Source organism: Pinus tabuliformis, chromosome 6 (assembly GCF_031772625.1).
Source record: "Pinus tabuliformis cultivar Carrire ecotype Pingquan chromosome 6, CPIR1, whole genome shotgun sequence".
NCBI lineage: Eukaryota > Viridiplantae > Streptophyta > Pinopsida > Pinales > Pinaceae > Pinus > Pinus tabuliformis.
Window position 1 is genome coordinate 648063016 of NC_142292.1, and position 20907 is coordinate 648083922.

The 20907-nt window shown below is 39.0% G+C and overlaps 2 protein-coding genes across 5 annotated transcripts in view; one reads left to right on the forward strand and one right to left on the reverse strand.

Annotated features, from left to right (window-relative positions):
• LOC149260285 (FAD-binding protein) overlaps positions 1-20907 on the forward strand; it is a 375148-nt gene that overhangs the window by 282614 nt on the left and 71627 nt on the right. The gene's annotated exons all lie outside the window — the stretch shown is intronic.
• The window catches only part of LOC149260286 (uncharacterized), an 81068-nt gene continuing 64795 nt past the window's right edge, over positions 4635-20907 (reverse strand). The window contains exons 4-7 of the mRNA XM_089434040.1: positions 6179-7048; positions 5923-6064; positions 5538-5798; positions 4635-4710 (exon numbers count right to left, since the gene is read on the reverse strand). Of these exons, the coding sequence (XP_089290166.1) occupies positions 4635-4710; positions 5538-5798; positions 5923-6064; positions 6179-7048 (1349 nt within the window). The remainder of the gene's footprint in view (positions 4711-5537; positions 5799-5922; positions 6065-6178; positions 7049-20907) is intronic.

The following is a 20907-nucleotide window of genomic DNA, read 5'->3' on the forward strand; positions in this document are numbered from 1 at the left end:
TCTTCTTAACTCACAAGGGTGAGTGAAAAGGTCTCCAAGGGAGATGCTATCCTTTAAAAGTGAGTATCTCCATCAAAATGTGCCATAGATGGGTTAGAGTGTGGTCCTAACTAAAAAAGGCCATCTCCTTATCAACAAGGTGTTAAACCATCAAGCAGAATCCTCGTCATCAACACGTCATCAACAATTAAGTCCACATCATCACTCCAAGCCATGTGCAGACATCACAAGGTTTGGGATTGATGCCATCATCTAGGGAAGTGTACCATCCCTTCTAGTAGGGTCTGAGGTCATGATCCTCATCCAATCAGCTCATTAACAAGGCAACATCCATTAAGACGGTATAATGCTAACCTATGGTTGTCTTGCCATCTCTGGGGTACATAATCTCTCTTTGCTATGTCTTGGTCCAAATGCACAACATTTTAGGCTCTAAAGGGAGAGGAGAAGGTCATCATTAGTGTTGGATACATCCTAAGATCAATGCTCTTCAAAAGGTGGTCAATGTCCTAGCTCTAGTACTCATAATTGTCATCATATGGGGTTGGACATCCCCACCTGAATTGCTAGAGAACTCTCATATAATCCCTCAAATGATGCGTTATCACCCAAAAAATGTTCACCTAGCCATTTCTTACTAGGTGGATCGAAATACACCATGTAAGATTAATTTTACCATGGTAAAACCCACTTTCACCATAGAGAATGAATTAATACATTTTTCTAAATTATTTCTCATTAAAATCCAAAAACCCCATGAGAATAATTAAACAAATCATTATTTATTTAATGTTCTCTATAAATAATTATTAAATCATTATTTGATAATTATTTCTTGTCACTTTTGACTTAATCACCTTGTTATAAAATAATAAACCATTATTTATTTTTTTTCCTTATTTATCCCCTATTTTCCTTATGAGATAATTATTAGACCATTATTTAATAATTATTTCTTTTTTAATTCTCATAAAGTGATTAATAAATAATTTTTATTTGTTAATTAATTCAGTGACTTTGTAAATAAAGATATGTGACCATTTTGAATATCTTTTCCTTCTCAATCTATATATTAAAATATATAGATTGTCATATCATTAAATTAAAATAATTTTACAAATATGAGTAGTGGAAATTTTAAAGAAAATTACAATTATTATGTTATTATGAAGAGCACATTATGTTAAATAGTTATAGAACTATGTTAAATGTTATATAACTTTATAACATTTATCCACAACGGATAGATTTTGATTTAGTCAATAATATTTTATTATTTTCTAATTCTCAATCTATTCCAATGTTTTGTTATAAATAGAGGGTTTTCTATCCATTCTTCAACATGACTATTTTCATCGTCCCCAATGCCCATTATCGTCTTATAGCATTTGAACTCCCACTTAAGTTCAAACACTTTTTTTCTAAGTTGCAGGGAACGTGGCCCTAGGGGTCGTTTCCTCCCGGGAAATGAAACGAAACGCGTTTCCGCGTACCGTATGGCCTGGAAACGCGTTTCCGGCCGTACGGCCACGTTTCCCGAAACGGAAACGTGGCCGTATGGCCGGAAACGCGTTTCCAGGCCGTACAGCCCGCGTTTCCCAATTGAATTGTGTTTTTTTTTTAATTTTTTGTTTTTTTCAAATTTGTTTTTTAATTTTCTAGATGTGTGTCTAAAGTTATAAAAGTGAATTTTTGCCCTAGTGGTTGACATGCAGTTCATGGTAATGTTAAATTCTTAAAGTAAAAGTGATATTCTCCTTTATTTTTCATTTTTATCCTTTTACTTAAATTTTTAACATTACCATGAAATGACTCAGGATGTTTGAGAGTGGTTTCGCCCTCATTGGATTTCATGTGGAGAAAGTAGAATTTTAGATCTCACTCAAAATCCAGCAGACTTATTTGTTTTTCAGGATTTCAGGATTGAGGGGGTTGCAATGTTTCCATTGGATTTTATCATGTACTAGGGTATGGAACTTCTATTTAATCAAGAGAACCAAGCCCTCTATGCAGGGGAAACTCCCAATAATCAAAATCATGTAGGGTACTAGGGTATGAAACGTGTATTTAATCAAGAGCACTAAGGTCGTTCGACTATGTAGGAGGAGACTCCCAATACAACAGTGGTCCTTCTAAAGAATGGGATGTGGATCCAGAAAATCTTGATTTGGATCTCTCTCTTGCAGCCTTATAGTCTTTATTGTACTTGCAGCCTCATATATTAATATAAATAAAGGCTGATTTTGAGATTTGGATATCTAATAAAGGTTGCTTTTGGATATTCTGATATTTTTATTTTCATTATGTAATCATTCATGAGTAAATGTGATGTAAATTAAATCTTAATGTTCAAGTGTAATAAATTATAATGTATCATTTATGCTTTATGATTGCACACACACACACACACACACACACACATATATATATATATTTAAATATTTTCTATATATATATATATATATTCGCGTTTCCCCGTTTCCAAAATTTGGGGAGGTCGCGTTTCGTATCGCTTCCCGTTTCGGAAACTCGTACCCGTTTCCCCGTTTCGTGCAACTTAGCTTTTTTTATTTTTATTTTAATTTTTCTGCCCATTGCAAATTGAGAGAGAGAAGCACGTTGCTGAAGCACAAGGACAAGAAAGGACCCATCCCATAGAGGAGAAACTGCAGACCCATTTTGTAGTTTCTCCTCACCAGGTGTATTCGTTAATAAAATTACCATTTATTTAAGTCCTTCATTGGGTTATTACACTTTGATTTTCTACTGTTATATGTTTCTATTTGCATGATCTATTTTGCTGCAGGATTTTTCTCGTGTTTTATTGCAGTTCTGAAGCATAGAAGCAACCATCTTTTGTTGTTAGGGTTATAAGTCGCCTATAAATTAAGTAAGGGATTTTCGCTCACTTGTAGAAAAACTTTATACTAACGTAATGGTAGCAATACTTGGGAGTAAGCATATGAAACAAGCCCTCAAAATCAAGTGAGATCATCATCATAGGTAAAATGACCATAAGAGTATCACAATGGATGATATCTAATGCAAAAGGCACAAAGTACCTCACACAACTGTCATCTCCAAATATCTTCCTAGCTTGTGACTTGTAAACAAGTTACTGTTGAAAAATGTAACTAGGTTTGGTCCTCATAATTGTATTTGAGTCATAATGAAATATATTTATCAAAAAGAATGAATTTTTTATTATTATTAATTAAATTGACTTGTTAAAGCATGGGTTCCATGCTTGGGTCAATTATCATAGGTCAAGCCTCCATTGTAGGCTTTAGGATTTTTATTTAAGTCAAAGTAAAAATTATTTTTGTAAGCAACCCTTCTTGGGCTCCTTCTAGTTAAGGAAGAAAATTATTGTCCTTCTCCTTCCCCATCAAGTCAGCCTCCTCAACTAGTTGGGCTACAAACAATGAAAAGTTGGCCTATACAAAGTCGATCCATTTCAAATGATCATGTCGGCTCATTTAAGGAGGCTCCAACAACTATATATACCCAGTAAAGCTCGTCCAGTTTCAGAAAGGTGAAGCAAGTTTGGTTATGAGATTTCATAGACAAGGAAGCTGTAGTTTGAAGAAAAGTAGCCGAAATCTGTAATGAAGGAAGTTGAAAGTCCCACAGTGAATAAAGGTAGCGAAGTTTGAATCAAAAGAAACCAAAGTCTGAAGTAAGAGAAGGCCGAAGTTCTGTAATTACACAGGCATGTAAGCAGGCCGAAATCTGGAATTCTGCAGAGATGAAAGGAGGCCAAAGTCTGCAATAGAAGGTGGCCCACATCATGAAGACTTTGACCTTAAAAATTTAGTAATGTTCATTGAAGATTAAAGAGGCTGATTTGATGGAGGAAAGGAGGTCGTTGTCTTGGTCTTGGTTGTCTCACTGTCATATGAATCTACTGAAGGAAGAGTTCTGGACTGGGTTTTCCCCTAGATAGGGGTTTTGCCCTGGCTGAGCGCCTACATCATGTGTTCTCTGGTGTTTTTTTAGTTTTTGGCAATTGTCTTGATGATAATAACATAACTACTAAGAAGAAGAAAATTAATAAATCACAAGAAATTGTCAAATAATGGAGAAATCAAATTAAACAAAGCTGCCCTAGATTTCTCAACATGGTATCAGAGCTAAGGTCAGTGACATAGGAAGAAGCTAGAAGATCACTATAGGTTGAAAAACTAAAGGCTCATATCTAGTTCTGAAGTCCAAAGTACCTAGAAGGAAGACTGAACTAACATAGCTCATTTCTAGGCTTGACTATAAGTCAAATCTTCAGTAATTTGGCCACAGGCCTGAGTTAGAAGAGCAAAGCAACAAAGGGAACTGAAGTTTATATATAATGCAGAGGATCGAAATATTTACTACAGAGGACCGGAATTTTTATGTAGGTAAAAGTTTAATATATTACAGGGGACCAAATATGCTAGTGACTACAATTTGAAGCCTGAGTAAATTACTAGATCAAAAGATATAACTACAGATCTATGACCTATATATGATTACGGGATCAAGGTCAAAGATCTCTGACTTTACCACAGAGATCTGAGTTACAAGATTCTAAGCACAATCTAAAAGGGAAACCGAATCACAAAGTTTGAAGTGTCATTGCAATTCACTTGTTGAAAGGATTAAAGACCGAACTGAATAAAAGCAATCTTAAGATCATATGGAAGAAGCTGCAAACCGAAGTCATCTTCAGAAATTCTGAAATATATATATGAGACATCACTAAAAAGAGATTTGTGCATATATATATATGGGAGCCGAAATCTATAAGAAGCAAAGAAGTTGACTTAGAAGGATCACAGTACTTGGCATTCAGTGAGACTGAATCTCAGCCCATCAATCTTGCAATTTGTGGAACATTGAAGAAGGATTGAGGAGGAATAGGTGTCTAAAGCAATGTTGCACACATCGCGATCGGGATTTAATCGGCGCCGGGAAAAAATCGGAAAAATCGGAAAAATCGGGAAAAAATCGGGAAAAAATCGGAAAAAATCGTTTGGCACAAAAATATTCATTTTTTTTCATTTTTTTTCAATTTTTTTAATATCTAAACCATCTACAACATAAAATAAATACATTGACACATAAATATGATAAAAAAACTAATATATAAGATGTTCAATATCATTTCTAGCGCTAAAATCACACATAACATTGAATCATGTCCTGAATAGTAAGTCCTGAGTCCCAAGTCCAACTCAGCCTCAAAATATCAACAAAAAATATGATAATGTATCTCATCATGTCATAATGTCATATACAATAAAATGAAAGTCTAATCCTATTGATTTCCTCTGCCCCTCTTGCGAGAATATGGCACAGCTTTCTCTTTCCCTCTAGATGTAGAAGCTGGTGCCTGTGGTGGTGGAAATGGCAGTGGAGTCTGACGTGCTCTAGAAGCTGAAGAACTAGTAGTAGCAGCTACAAGAGGCTGAGGTGGACGGAGACCACGTCCTCTACTGGTGGTAGTGGTAGCCCGGGTAGCCCGGGTAGGCGGTGTCACCTCCTCCTCCTGCTCCTCCAACTCCTCCTCCTCCTGCTCCTGCTCCTCCTCCTCCTCCTCCTCCTCCTCCTCCTCCTCCCCCTCCTCCTCCCCCTCATCCTGCACTAACCAATCCTCAGTGGGATCCATGAGAGGCCTCTCGGTCTCAACCCTCCATTCAGCAGTGGTGTCAATCCCATCCAATGAGATGGCTTCCGTATCAGGTGTCTTCTCTAGTTGTTTCACCCACAATCGAAGATTGTAGTAGACATAGACCATGTCATTAAGTCTATGGGACTCCAACCTGTACAAAGTTCATGAAATAATAAATTAATAATTAATATTATAAAAAAAATATTGTTTAAAACTTTAATGAATTCAAAAATTTATTTGGAAATTTGCAATATTTTAAATGTTTAAGTGTTAACCTATTGCGCTTCTTGTTGTGTATTTTTTCAAATACACTCCAATTGCGCTCACATCCCGAGGAGCTGCATGTTTGGCTGAGGATGCGCACGGCAAGATTTTGCAAAAGGGGTACTCTGCCACCATACATCTTCCACCATGCGTCTACAACAAAATTACAAAGAAAATTTTAAATAAACATAAGAAAAAAATGGAATTTGAAGAAACAATGAAATTTGAAACAAAGTTACAAAGTACATACTACAAACTAAAAAATACCTGGGATTTTAACCGTCCTATCATTGATAGCCATCTCAAAGCCAAATGTGCCACCTGACAACTTATATTGCTCAATTTGTCTAGAGACCTCCATACGTTCTTCTGGAGTTTTCACCATCTTCTGGACACAGGTTAATAATCCTTCCACGACCTCAACATCAAAATTAAACCCACATGCATAAGAAAATGCAGGGTTCAGGAAAAGGCCAGCAGCATGAATGGGACGATGGAGTGTGTTGTTCCATCGCTCATCAATGACCTTCCATAGAAGGAGTTGTCTCTGGAACCCATCATCTCCCTTGTCATCATAGTAGGACCGAATGGCTTCTTTGGCCCTATCCATGGCTTCATACAAATAGCCCATTGCGGGCTTCTCACCATCTACCAACCGAAGAACCTTTACCAAAGGTTCTGTGACAGCGCACACCTCCTGCACTCCCGCCCAGAAGTCTTCTTGGTATGAAACAAGTCTGCAGACGGCCTCTCCTTCTGGTTTGCGGCTCATTGGCGAAGAACGCCACTCCTCTGAAACAAACATTCTCTTCAAATCCCACATAGAATTCAAGAGGGATTGAAGAGATATGAAACTCGTCGCAAACCGTGTAATGGCGGGGCGCACCAACTCTTTGTTGTTGGTGCATTTTCTCATCAAGCTAAGCACAGATGTGTGATTGTAAATAAATTTTGTGATGGTTTTTGATGAGTCAACAGCCTCTTTGACAAAGGGAATTTTCCCTATGTCCTCTAACATCAAATCAATACAATGGGCAGCACAAGGTGTCCAAAATAAAGTAGGATGCCTGTCCATAAGCAATCTACCAGCAGCAACATAATTTGCAGCGTTGTCCGTTATGACTTGGACAACATTTTCTGCACCCACCTCCAAAATAAACACATCCAGCAAATCACATAAATTTTTTGCATCTTTGATTTGATGAGTTGCATCAACAGATTTGATAAACATAGTCCCCAAGGGACAACTAACCAAGAAGTTTATAAGGGTTCTCCCCTTTTGGTCAGTCCAACCATCTGACATAACAGTGCATCCTGTTTGTGCCCATGATGCCCTAAAATCCTCCAATCTTTGGGTGCAGTCACGCTTTTCATCTTGAAGAAGCCGGCCTCTGAAATCATGAAGAGAAGGGAGTTTGTACCCTGGCAACAGCATCAAGAGTAGGTTGGAAAAATGGATTATTCCTTATAATGCTGAAAGGAATATCACTCCAGAGGAGAAATTTTGTCATCAACTTGTCAGCTTTTTCTTTTTCAGTTCTTTTCATCATTGAACCGATAGTTGGTTGTGAACCAGGTGTGGTTCGAGGAACAAAATATGATGATGCAGCAAACGGATTGACTGACGCTGCAGTAGAACCTGTGCCACTTGGCCCACTTCCTTCAACTGACCTTCTTAGTTGCCTTTTGAGTTCTTCTTTGGCGTCTCTAGTGTGCTCTAATTCTCCCAATGCTCTCATGGCTTTTTGGATAATTTCAGCATTTGTCTTTAGACAGGGCCCCACATCACGTCCAGGGATTTGTGCAAGGTGGAACTTCAACCTGTACACCCCCCCGAATATTTCCTTTCCACACAACTTGCAAATCAAGTTTTGTCTATCATTCGGAGTTTTAGGGTCACCATATTCCCAGAAAGGATCCAATTTCCTTGGCATGTTTGTTTTTGAATTTTGAATTTGCAAACCTATGGAAAAATAAGGATTAGGAAATAGGAATTTAGGATTACATAAATGATAATAGTAAATAGTAAATACAAATTACAATTTAGCATTTGCAAAATTACAAGCTAATTATTTCCAAAATCCCAATTTCTAAACCCAAAAAACAATGAAAAATAAAAAAAAATAAACAATGTTTAAAGAAAATGAGAAAATAAAAAACAAAAATTGGTTCTCATAGTCATAACAAATAACCCATCCCAAATCAATGAAAAATTTCCAAAAATTCTTTAAAAACAATGAAAAACAAAGTTTTTAGAGAACCAAAACAAAAAAAAATTAATCTACATACCTGGTTTATGGACAAATTCGCGATCTTGGCTTGGATTCCTCCTAAAATCGGCTCCCACAAGCGACGGCAACCCTCTCCCTCCCTTCTTCTCCTTCTCCTCCTTCTCCTCCGCGGCGGACTGCTGAATGAAAAAAAGAAAAATCGAATTTCCATATAAAACGCCCGCTGCCCCCGTGCCCGGCGATTTTTTCGATAAAAATCGCGATTTTTTCGAAAAAATCGCGATTTTTTAAAAAATCGCGATTTTTTCGATAAAAATCGCCAAAAAAAATTTCCGCCGATTTTTTGGATAAAAATCGCGATTCGAATCGTCATTTTGAAAAAATCGCGATTTTCCGATTTTATCGCGATTAAATCGCGATGTGTGCAACACTGGTCTAAAGTTCTATCGTTGAGCAAGTGTATTAATCTCTAAAGAAAGCAGTCTATTTGAAGACCTGTAGCAGCTCATTCTTGGAAGACTCTACTACAATCAAGAGAGAACAAACCAACTTGAAGTCCTCACCAAATTCAAGTAAGTATGGTTATTATTCTTTATGTTTTTGACATCTAACAATATGTTTTTCTGTTTGCTAGAAAAAGCAACAAGCTCTATGAAACAAAAGACAAAGGTATATAATCTTAAGGTATGTATAGAATGTTCATTTGTTAAGAGTCTAGTATGAAATGTTAAGATTAGTTGCTTGTATGATTCTAGGATGGACAAGTCCTCATTATGTTAAAATTATTAATGACTAAGGTTTGTAAAAGTCTCACCCTCGTTCATTTGTTCCCTCTTAACAACCCTATCTCATAATGTCTAGGGTTTGGTATATGTCAATTCCTTGCGAAAAATAGAATTAATTGATTTTGACATAATGTCCTAAGGCCTATAAGGGTTTGTACTTAAGATCTCTATGAATTCATTCTCTAAAAGGATAATGGAAACTCTAGATAATCATCTCACTATTATACTTGTATATTTTGGTTGTGTTTGTCAAAGAATATTGCAGGAGCAAAATAAGGGTAAAATAAGGCAGACATGCTGATCTTAGAAATGGTGATTTGGTAAATTAAGTGGGGTCCTTGGGCACAAGATGAATCATAAACTATGAAGATGCTATCATATTTAAGAGGGAGCCTTTCAAGTCTGTATAAAATAGAACTCAAGAAATGTATAAAAGTTTATAATTCTTCTTCATATTACAAGTTTGGACCTTTTGAAATTTGTTACTAACTCTTTTTGTCTAGGATTTTTGAATCATAAAGATTCTTATTCGAGTGATTAATCATTAGATAAATCTACCCTCGTTATATATTTAATCTTTTTTGTGGAACCCTAAAAACTTAAAAAGGTTCTTTGTAAATCCCTAACCTAAGGGTATGTCTATGCTAATGTGAAAACCCTAGTCTGCTTAGGGTTACTGATGAAATACTATTCTTTTGATGTTTGGGGTTTTGATGATGTCATGTTTAGAGTTTTGGTATTATTATGGAAACCCTAATCTTTTAGGGTTGATGATAATGTCCATGTGTTGATATCCTAGACCCTTAGAGTTTTTGGAAAATTTAGGGTTTGTTGTGTTATGTATTGAAACCATAGATCTCTAGGGTTTGGTAGGGTTTATAAGCAAGACCCTTATGATGTCCTAGGAATGAAACCCTAGGTATATGTTTGTTCGTCTGATCGAAACCCTAGCCTAATTGGAATATGTCTAACTTTAATGTTTGGATATTTGTGTCTTGGGTTCACCTGATATATGTTGTTATGATATGCTTGTGCATCCTAGATGTGTATATGTGCTAACCTTATTGTTAATGCTCATTGTTCTAGGGTTTGTAACTAAGCCCTAGTAGAAGTCTGATATTCTAGGATATGATTATGATGATGAATCTAGGGTTTACAACAAACCCTAGTAGAAGTTGGTCATATCGTCTTAGATTGTGCCGAGATTGGTTTTGATTGTTAAAGCTTAGTGTATGGAATCTAGGGTTTCCATTAAATCCTAGTAGAAGTCTAACATATGAAATCTAAAGTTGTTAGATGCATTATACTTGTTTGAAATGCTTCTAGGGTTTACAATATGTCATATGTTGATTTGGGGTAGCAACGGATATGCTCTAAGCCTTAAATTTTGCAAGGAGGCTTGGGCACAGGTATTCCAAAGAACCCAGAAAGCATTTTTGGAAATTCCACCCATAAGTGATTTGAATTAAAATAATTAATATTTTTAATGGGGTTCCTAAGTCTAAACTTAGAAAAATTAAAATATTAATGGGTATTAATCTAATCAGGGGTGAAACTTATTGAAAAAGCTAAGGATCAAGCAAAAACGATCTGAGCCTTTGATTATGGTTTAATCTAGGCTGTTGGTTGTCCAACAAGAAGATATAAGAAGGGGCTTGAGGGTCATTTGGAAAGCACACAGAGAGATAGAGAAAATCGATTTTCTAAAGTGAGAAGTTCTTAGGAGGAAAAATCGGTTGAGGAAATCTCTTACAGTTGAGGGGCAAGGATAGCAACTTCAAGAGAGAGAGATTCTTAGCCAAAGATACATCAGCAGAGAGAGGCAGTAAGTGATCCAGAAGCCTTGACGCAGGGCTAGAAGGACCACGCAGAGGTAGAGAGAGAAAGTAAAAAAATAGAGCAGAGGGTCAGTTTTAGCAGCCAAAAGCCGGGGTGTGAGACCAGGAGGCTAAGAATAGTGACTCTGGGCTAATGATCGAATCCCCAGTTGGGTGATGCAGTGCCTGAAAGGTTTGACACTGGGACAACGTAGGGATAGCATAGTGCTTGCCAGGGGCACTTCATCCAACGGCCAGATCACCGAGGACTTTTTCTTAGTGATTGTGTGAGGTAAACTCACAAAGCTTTTGCCAGTATTTCTCTCTGTCACTGAATAGCCATGTGAGGTATTCAGTAATGTATTCCGATTTTCCTACTACTTAATAATAATAAACCCGCAAAGTTGTTGCACTGGTTTTCCTGCATTGGGTTTTTCTGGGGACATTTGTCCAAAAATGACTGTTTTATGTGTTTCTATTTTCCTTGCTCAGTTTCTATGTTTTAGAATCATATTTAATTGGTGTAGGCTGCTTCAGTAATTTGCTTCGATATTTCATGAAGAAATCTGAAATAAGTTTGTAACTTAATTTACAATCTAGGAGAAGTAGATTCAACTGGTTGTAGTAGGATTCCTGAGATTGTTAGATCTAGGAATTTTCACATGGTATCAGAGCTATTGATGTGAAACAAGGAAGAGCAGATCTAGCACTGAAGCAAGGGCCAACTTGCTGCAGCAAGCAACAGTTCGAATCCCCTGAGGGATTGCGCAGTTCTAGCCAGGAGGGCTATATTTTCGTGGGTGTCTCTCTCTAAGTGAGCTGACAGAGAGGTAAGACTGCTAGATTGAAAACTTGCCAAGGCAGAGGGAGCTACACAGAGCTAGAAGGATGCAGTTTTCTGCAAGCAGAGCGTTGGGAAGAAAAGCCGCCAGAAGGAAGAAGTAGATCACATAGTTAGTGAATACTTCCTCAGTGATTTCTTGCCAATGAAATCAACATTTCTCATTTGCTGAGCAATAGAGGAGTAGCAACTTACCAACTCCATCAGGGAGTGGTAAGGCAGCGTAGGAGCTATAGAATAGGGAGAAAGAGGGAGTTGTTCGATAATTTTTGGAGGATATGACAACCAGTGGCTTGAGGGATTAGGGTAGGCTGGACGGGGCTTCCAACTATGCCATCTAGAAGGCTAGGATGACTTTCCTTCTAGATGAGCATGCCCTGAAGATGTATGTTGATAATGTGGTAGTTGTCCGATGAATGTAGATCTGATGAAGAAGTACAAATATGAGATGGTTCACGTGGTGTGCCACGTTGCTAGCAAAGGAACCGCTAAGGAGATGTGGGATGCCTTGGCCACATTGTATCAGGGTTCCTTCGAGAAGCGGAAGATGTACTTAGAGCAGAAGCTGAGATCTGCTCAGTTGTAGAAGGGAGAACACGTGGATCTATTCGTCACGAACTGAAGGAGACTAGTGATGAGCTGTCGGTTGCGGGACATATACCTCAGGATTCAGAGTTAGTGAGACTGGCTCTACATTTCGTTTCAAATGATTGGAAAATCTTTGTCCAGAGTATCCTGGGAAGAGCAACATTGCTGAATTGGGATGAGATGTGGGCAGCTCTGAAACAAGAAGAGCAGAGGAGAGACCTGCTCAAGGTCAAATTTGAGGGGAGCAACAACAGTAGTGGGTCGAAGCCCAAATTGGAGGAAGAGGATAACGCAACCCTTGCATCGAAGGGACAACAAGGGCAACAGAGACAAAAGAAGGACGTCTCCTAGGTGAAGTGCTTGAGATGTGGCGAGATGAGCCACTATGCATCCCAGTGTCCTTTGAAGAAAAAGGACAAGGATCAGAAGCATGATCCTAAGGTTGCAGCCACGAAGATCGACGAGGAGGAGTTCGCCATGACAGCCGAGATACCTCCAGGAGGGAGGTGGGTTGATTTAGCACTGTAGTCAGGAGGAATGCAGATGGGCAGGATCCTTGAGGATCCCACCTCTTGGATCATCACCTTGCTACAGGAGCCCAGATTTGTAGTAGCAGGATGGACTAGTGTCAAATGGTGCCGAGGAGTGTAGGAGACAGTTGCAGTGGCTAGTAGCCCCAGGGACTGGGCAGCGCAGAGGAAGGTTGACAATAGTGAGATTGGCACAGAGAGTAGAGGTCAACAACATCGCAGAAAATGTGGAGGGTGAGCGCAGAGACTAGTAGCAGTCAGATTCCAACATTCACATGGTGGACATAATTAGTTCATTTGGGAGGCTTTTCTGTAGCTGAGTAGTAGCCATAGGAGAAGGATGCAATGTAGATGCAGTGTTGAGTGGCAGGGCCAACAACAATACAAATGTAGAGGGAGCTGTAGTACTGATGCAGTGTTGACAGAGGTAGTGTCGGCAACAGTACAGTTGCAGCAACAACACAGTTGTTGGTGGACAACATGTCAAACATCAGCAGTGCAGACGATGCTTCAGAGTCAGAGCAGTATGCAATATCAGTGTATTGCTAGAGTGCATTCCTCGCTAAGAGGGAGTGTTGATTTGCGGTAGCATCGGATGTGCTCTAAGCCACAAATTTTGCAGGGAGGCTTGGGCACAGGTATTCCAAAGAACTTAGAAAGCGTTTTGTGAAATTCCACCCAGAAGTGATTTTATTAAAATAATTAATATTTTTAATGGGGTTCCTTAGTCTAAACTTAGGAAAATTAAAATATTAATGGGTATTAATCTAATCAGGGGTGAAACTTCTAGAGAATGCCACGGATCAAGCCAAAACGATCTAAGCTTGTGATTATGGTTTAATCTAGGTCATTGGTTGTCCAACAGGAAGATATAAGAAGGGGCTTGATGGTCATTTGGAAAACACACAGAGAGATAGAGAAAATCGATTTTCTAAAGTGAGAAGTTCTCAGGAGGAAAAATTGATTGAGGAAATCTCTTGCAGTTGAGGGGCAGGGATAGCAGCTTCCGAAGAGAGAGATTCTCAGCCGGAGATACAACAACGGAGAGGAACAATAAGTGATCCAAAAGCCTTGACGTAGAGGTTGATGCAGGGCTAGAAGGGCCACGCAAAAGTGAGGCAGAGTCAAAGAGAGTAAAAAATCAGAGCAGAGGGTCAGTTTCAGCAGCCGGACGCCAGGGTGTGAGACCTGGAGGTTGAGAGCAGTGACTCTGGGCTACTGGTTGAATCCCTTGTTGGGGGACGTAGTGCCTGAAAGGGTTGACACTAGGACAACAGAGAGGCAGCATAGAGAGAGAGCAATGCTTGCCAGGGGCACTTCATCCAGCAGCCAGATCAATTGAGACTTTTTTTCAATGATTGTGTGAGGTAAAATCACTAAGCTTCTCCCAGTATTCAGATTTTGCTACTGCTTAATAATAATAAACCCCCAGAGCTGCTACACCAATTTTCCCACATTGGGTTTTTCCGGGGACATTTGTCCAAATATAACTGTGTCCTATGTGTTTCTATTTTCCTTGCTCAGTTTATATGTTTCAGAATCATATATAATTGGTGTACGCTGCTTCAGTAATTTGCTTCAATATTTCATGAAGAAATATGAAATAAGTTTGTAACTTAATTTACAATCTAGGAGAAGTAAATGTAGCTGGTTGCAATAGGATTCCTGAGATGGTTAGATCTAGGAATTTTCAAATCATAGAAGAGTTTGTCATATCTCTGAAGGAAATATTAAAGCCCTAGATATAATGAGACTGATATCTTTATTGAGTTACTTTAAATGATGTGATCTAGGGTTTATGACTGAACCCGATCAAGAAGTTAAAGTAAGAAGTATGTGTCTCTTGTTGATTATGAACCTAATTATGTTTAGGTATTTGATGTCTAAAGTCTAATGCTTCCATTATTGTATGACTCTGATATACTTAACTTCATGCTTCTATATATGTATTTGGTTGTACTTGTTGCTTAAGTTGTGCAGGTACATAATCTTCAAGATGTTGAACATATTAGTAAGTAAAGTTGACTTGATTGACAAGCATGATGAAGGAAGTTATATGAACAAGATAACTCTGATAAGAAGGATGGAAGGCATGGAAGATTCTCTAATGATATAGAAAGAAATTGATCTCCCTTAGTTAAGAGGGAGCTTGGATAAAGAAAAGATTATTCTCTCAAGTTGAGATGGAGGGCATATTATAGTTGTTGACCACTAGAGTGGCATCTGATGATTATATGAAGACTCCATGCCCAAGGATGATCTAGAGGACACTTGTACCATCAAATATCATCAGTCAACATAGTTTTTACCTCTACTTTTATTTTTTTATTATCTTTCTTGTACCCAGATTCCACACCCTGCAGGGAATTGTAATAAGTGATACTAGCAATAATGAGTTTTGAGTCTGTAACAGGCCTAGGATCTTGGGACTTGATTAACAAAAGAGTACACCTTGGAATGTTTTTTTTATCTAGTTAATTATCCCTTCTTTTTCAGAGGCGGATAATTTTCTGGGTTTTTTCACTCACTTTTTACCCCAAAGCTGGGGTGACGGTTTGAAGGTTGAGCCCCTAACACATCTTAGTGTCTAGAGTCGATGTATATTACCATACTAGATCACACAAAAAATTTCGTGGAATTTGGTTAAGTCTAGGTAGTCATTTTTTAATTTTTTAGATTTTCCGCACTACGGAAATTGCTAATAAAATTGTATTTGTAATGTAATAAGTGATGTCTAGAGAAGTTGTATGGGGTATGAGTAATAAAATTTGCACCTCTCACCCTCAACTTTCTACTATGACACACTTTGAGGGGTTAAAAATGTGTTTTGAACCTTCAAAACCCATTTTTCCTAAGTTTAGTAGGGAATCAGGCAATTAGTTAAGCCAAAAAATAAATAAATGGAGAAAATAAATCTCCACACATGCTCAATGTTGTGGAAATGAGGTGGAAAATTATGGAGGAGTTAAAGTGAAGTCTCAAGGTGATGTGGACTCTTAAAATCAAGGAAAGGACATGTACTGAAATAAAATCGAATTTCTAGCATTAAATGAGAAAGTTGTTTACTTGAAAATTCGAATTTGTGAATTTAATGCACATTTGGGAGGATTTGGGAGAATGTTTGGTGGATATTTTTGTGGGAAATTGTGCCCACATGGGTTACCACCCATCTACACTTGTCATTCCATCATAAAATTCAAATTTGACACATAATGGAAGAAGAAAATGATGTCCGCTTGCCAGAATTCGATTTTTACACTTGACATTGGAGTTGCATTCAACAAATTTGAATTTCTCTTTGGAATTGTCACCTCATGCCACTTGTTTAATCTATCTACCTTGGGATTGGCTTCAATGCCATTTGTCATATCATTCTTCATTGGGATTTGTTCCCAACTCTCTGTATAATAGAGCGATGGGCTCTCATATTGTATGATGTAATGAGCTATTGTGCTTGGGAAAGCTATGCTCTTATGTGGGGTTCCTAAGTCTAAAGTTAGGAAAATTAAAATATTAATGGCTATTAATCAAAATATGGGTGAGAATGTTCTAGAAAGCGGATCAAGTCAAGTTTTTAATCTTAGCCGTTGGTTACAGACTTAATCTCGGCCGTTGAAGTCTCAATGAGAAAAGTATAAGAAGGAGGCTTGGGGTTCATTTAGAAATACACCAAGAGAACAAATTGATCTAGAGTTCGAAATTTCTGGGGCTAGGAAGCTGAGAAATTTGAACTAAGTGATCATTCTGCAGTAGAGGGGCAAGGATAGTTCAAGAATACTGGGCAGAGAGGCGGAGAGCCACTAGTGGAGGCAGCGTAGCACCTAGAGGGACTGACGCTGGGCCAGTCTAGGCCCACGCAGGCTTGACGCTGAACCAGGGAGAGCCAACGCAGAGGAGAAGTTGCCTTCATGCAGAAATCCACAACTGCCGAGGAGCTGCCGGAGCAGCCGGGAGAGGTTGACACAAAAACTCCAGGAGGCAGAAGAAACAGCGCAAAGCTAATGCAGGGCCAACGTAGAGATAGCCGGGGGTTTGCCAGTGCTATTGCCAGATCAACTGGAAACTGCCGGGTGAAGTGAGGTAATCTCACTCAGTTTTCCGCCATTATATTTTTCTCTGTTACTGGATTGTCGGGAGGGAATCCACATTGTATTTAGAACTACTGCTTAATAATATAAAACCCTCAGAGCTGCTGAATAGGTTTTTCCGCATTGGGTTTTCCCGGGGATTATTTTGTCCAAAAATAACGGTGTCCTATGTATCTTGTTCTTTGCTTAGTTTCTTGTTTCATGTAATCAAATTAAATTGGTGTAGGCTGCAAAAGTAATTTACATAAGTATTTTTCAGAAAATAACTTGATAATGTATATTAAAATCAGGTAGGAAAAGTAAATTCAACTTTGCTGCAGTAGGGGTTCCTTGAGTGTAGGAATTTTCACATGGTATCAGAGCATTGATTTTGAAACAAGAAGAGCAGATCCAACGCTGAGCAGAGAGGCCAATAGCTTCATTTGGCAGCAATTCGAATCCCCTTGAAGGGATTGCGCAGTCTTTGTCGGGAAAGTAGATATTTTGAGGAAATATCTCTCTGAGAGAGTCTACAGAGAGGTACAATTTCTGATTCGTGAGCTTGCAGAGGCAGAGGGAGTGACGCAGAGCCTCAGCGCAGTGCTTGAAGGGCGCAGTTTCTGCCGGGGCAGAAATTTGTTGGAAAAGAGCGAAGACACATAGAAGGGGAATTTTCTCCTCAGAGGACTTTTCTCGCCAAAAGTTCGAATTTTTTTCACTTGCTGGGTAGCAGACCAATATTGTGTAGTGACTAGAGGAGTCAATTCGACAGTTTGGGTGAGATGGCATCACATGGGCTCAGAGATCAGGATAGGTTGGAAGGAGCTTCCAACTATGTCATATGGAAGACCAGAATCTTAGTTGTTCTGGAGGAGTACGATCTCAAAGCTTATGTCAAGAGTGTTGTGGTTGTTCCCGTGGACAATGATCAGAAGAAGAAGTGCAAGGCCAAGCAGGGAGAGGCGAAGAGGTTCATACTTAATGGAGTTCGAGATCATGTGGTCTCACACTTGCAGGGCAAAAATATAGCCCAAGAAATGTGGGAAGCTTTGTTTTCATTGTATGAAGGTTCTTCTGAACAACGAAAGATGTGCTTAGAACAAAAGCTGCAGTGAACATTGATGCAGAAGGGAGAAGGGGCTAACTCCTATCTTCAACATCTTCAGGACACCAGAGACCGGCTTGATGCAGTGGGGTCTACTCCTCAGTCTACCGCGATGGTGAGGACAACCTTGAATGGAGTTTCGGTTGAATGGCAAGTCTTCGTCCAAAGTATATTGGGCAGGGAAAGACTACCTTCATGGGAGGAGATGTGGGCAGCCCTTCAGCAGGAAGAATTAAGGAGGGATCTAGTTAAGGTCAACCTCAATGGCAACAGTGGGAGTGGCATGAAGAACAAGGCGGAAGAGGAGAACGCAGCTCTAGCATCAAAGGGACAGTTGAAGCAGAAGCAGAAGAAGGACATTTCAAAAGTGAAATGTTTCAGTGTGACGAGATGGGCCACTTTGCATCCCAGTGTTCTTTGAAGAAAAATGATAAGTATGAGAAACATGATCCTAAGGTTGCTCCAACAAAAATTGAAGAAGATGAGTTTGCCATGAGTGCCCACGCATCTCCAAGAGGGAAATGGGGCGATATAGAACTATAGTCGGGAGGACTACATGTGGGCAGGATCCTTGAGGAACCCACCTCTTGGATCAATTCCTTGCTACAGGAGCCCGAGATTTAGCGATAGCGAGATGAACTTAGTGTCAGATGATGCAGTGGGTTGGTTGGAGAGACAGATGCAGTAGCTGAGACCAGAGACTGATCAACGCAGAGTAAGGTTGGCAACAATGCAGAAGTCAGTAGCAACATAGAGGATTCAAAAGGTCAGAGACTAGTAGCAGTAAGATTCCAACATTCACATGGTATTATGCTGAACACAATTAGTTCAATAATTTTGGGTGTTTTTTAGTTGCTTCTCCCAGCAACTGAGTTGCAGTACGAATGCAGTGTTCGCAGTGGCAATGCTAGCAGCATAGAAGATGCAACATTTGAGAGGAAGTTGTAGTACAAATGCAGAAGTGGCAGTGGCAGTGTCATGGGCAACAATATAGTAGTAGCAGTAGCACAGTGTTGATGGCAGCAACAGTGTGGAAAGGAGATGCTTCAAAGATATAACAACATGTAGTTGTACATTGTTGCTAGAGCACATTCCTCACTAAGAGGGAGTGTTAGTTTTTGGTAGCATCAAATGTGCTCTAGCCATGAAAATTGGTGGAGAGGCTAAGGCACATGAGTTCTAAAGAACCCAGAAACTGTTTGGTGAAATTGCGCTCGGATTGTATTTTATTAAAATAATTCATATTTTCAATGGGGTTTCTAAGTCTAAACTTAGGAAAATTAAAATATTAATGGGTATTTATAAAAATATGGGTGAGAATGTTCTAGAAAGCAGATGAAGTCAAGTTTTTAATCTTAGCCGTTGATTAGAGACTTAATTTCGGCTGTTGAAGTCTCAACGAGAAAAGTATAAGAAGGAGGCTTGGGGTTCATTTGAAAATAGACCGTGAGATCGAGTTGATCTAGAGTTCGAAATTTCTGGGGCTAGGAAGCTGAGAAATTCAAACTAAGTGATCATTCTACAGCAAAGGGGCAGGGATAGTTCACGAATACTGAGCAGAGAGGTAGAGAGCCACTAGTGGAGGCAACGCAACACCTAGAGGAACTGACGCTAGACTAGTCTGGGCCCACGTAGGTTTGACGCTAAACCAGGGAGAGCCAGCGCAAAGGAGACGCTGCGTTCACGCAGAAACTCGCAACTACCGGGGAGTTGCCTGAACAACTTGGAGAGGTTGACGCAGAAGCTCCAGGAGGCAGAGGAGACAGTGCAGGGCTGACATAGGGCCAATGTAGAGATAGTTGGGGGTTTGCCAATTCTGCTGACAGATCAACTGGAAATTGTCGGGTGAAGTGAGGTAATCTCACTCAGTTTTCCGCCATTAAATTTTTCTTTGTAATTGGATTGTCGGGAGGGCATCCAACATTGTATTCAGAACTACTACCAAATAATATAAAACCCTGAGAGCTGCTGCACCGATTTTCCTGCATTGGGTTTTTCTAGGGACTATTTTGTCCAAAAATAATGTTGTCCTATTTATCTCGTTCTTTGCTCAGTTTCTTGTTTCATGTAATCAAATTAAATTGGTGTACTACAGAAGTAATTTACTTCAATATTTTTCAGAAAATAACTTGATAATGTATATTAAAATCAAGTACGAAAAGTAAATTCAACTTTGCTGCAGTAGGGGTTCCTTGAGTGTAGGAATTTTCACAATAACTACTAAGAAGAAGAAAATTAATAAATCACAAGAAATTGTCAAATAATGGAGAAATCAAATTAAGCAAAGCTGTCCTAGATTTCTCAACAGTTACGATGCTTAAATATGGGAGGTTACTCAAAGGCCCTATTAGGAGCTTCCAACAATTCCTTGGCTCACCTATCCATTAATAGGTGTAAGTGGTTAGTGATATGGTAGGGGTTTACTTCATGGAGGATGCCATAGTATTTGTACCATCTATGAAATTCCATCATCCTTAAGCATTACAATGTGAAGATAGAGTAACCCTGGGACTATAATTACCTATTTACTTAGCCTATTTTTAAAGATGAAGTGGTTTATTTCTTATCAGTGTTGGGATATTCATATTTCCTTTCATTTTGATTGCTCATGCATTAGCTATAATCTGGGTGAAGGTTAATGAGGGGGATAAAGCTTAGGTTTTTTTGCATTTTATCATCATGGCTCATGCTATTTCTTTTTATTTGTTGCATCAACCTCTTAGGGCAAAGTTTTTGGGTCCCCACTCAGGGAGGAGAAAAAATAGGGAACCAATGTTGTTGATAGATAACAATCAACTACTCTTTCTTTTTATTTGTTGCATCAACCTCTTAGGGCAAAGTTTTTGGGTCCCCACTCAAGGAGGAGAAAAAAATAGGGAACCAATGTTGTTGACAGATAACAATCTACTGGAAGATGGAATAAAGATACAAGGGACAGATGGAAACTGTCAAGTATGGATTATCATGGACATGCAACCTCAATTACTGCTCCTCCTGGACAGTTGAAAGAAAGGCCTCAAGGAAGGTCACAC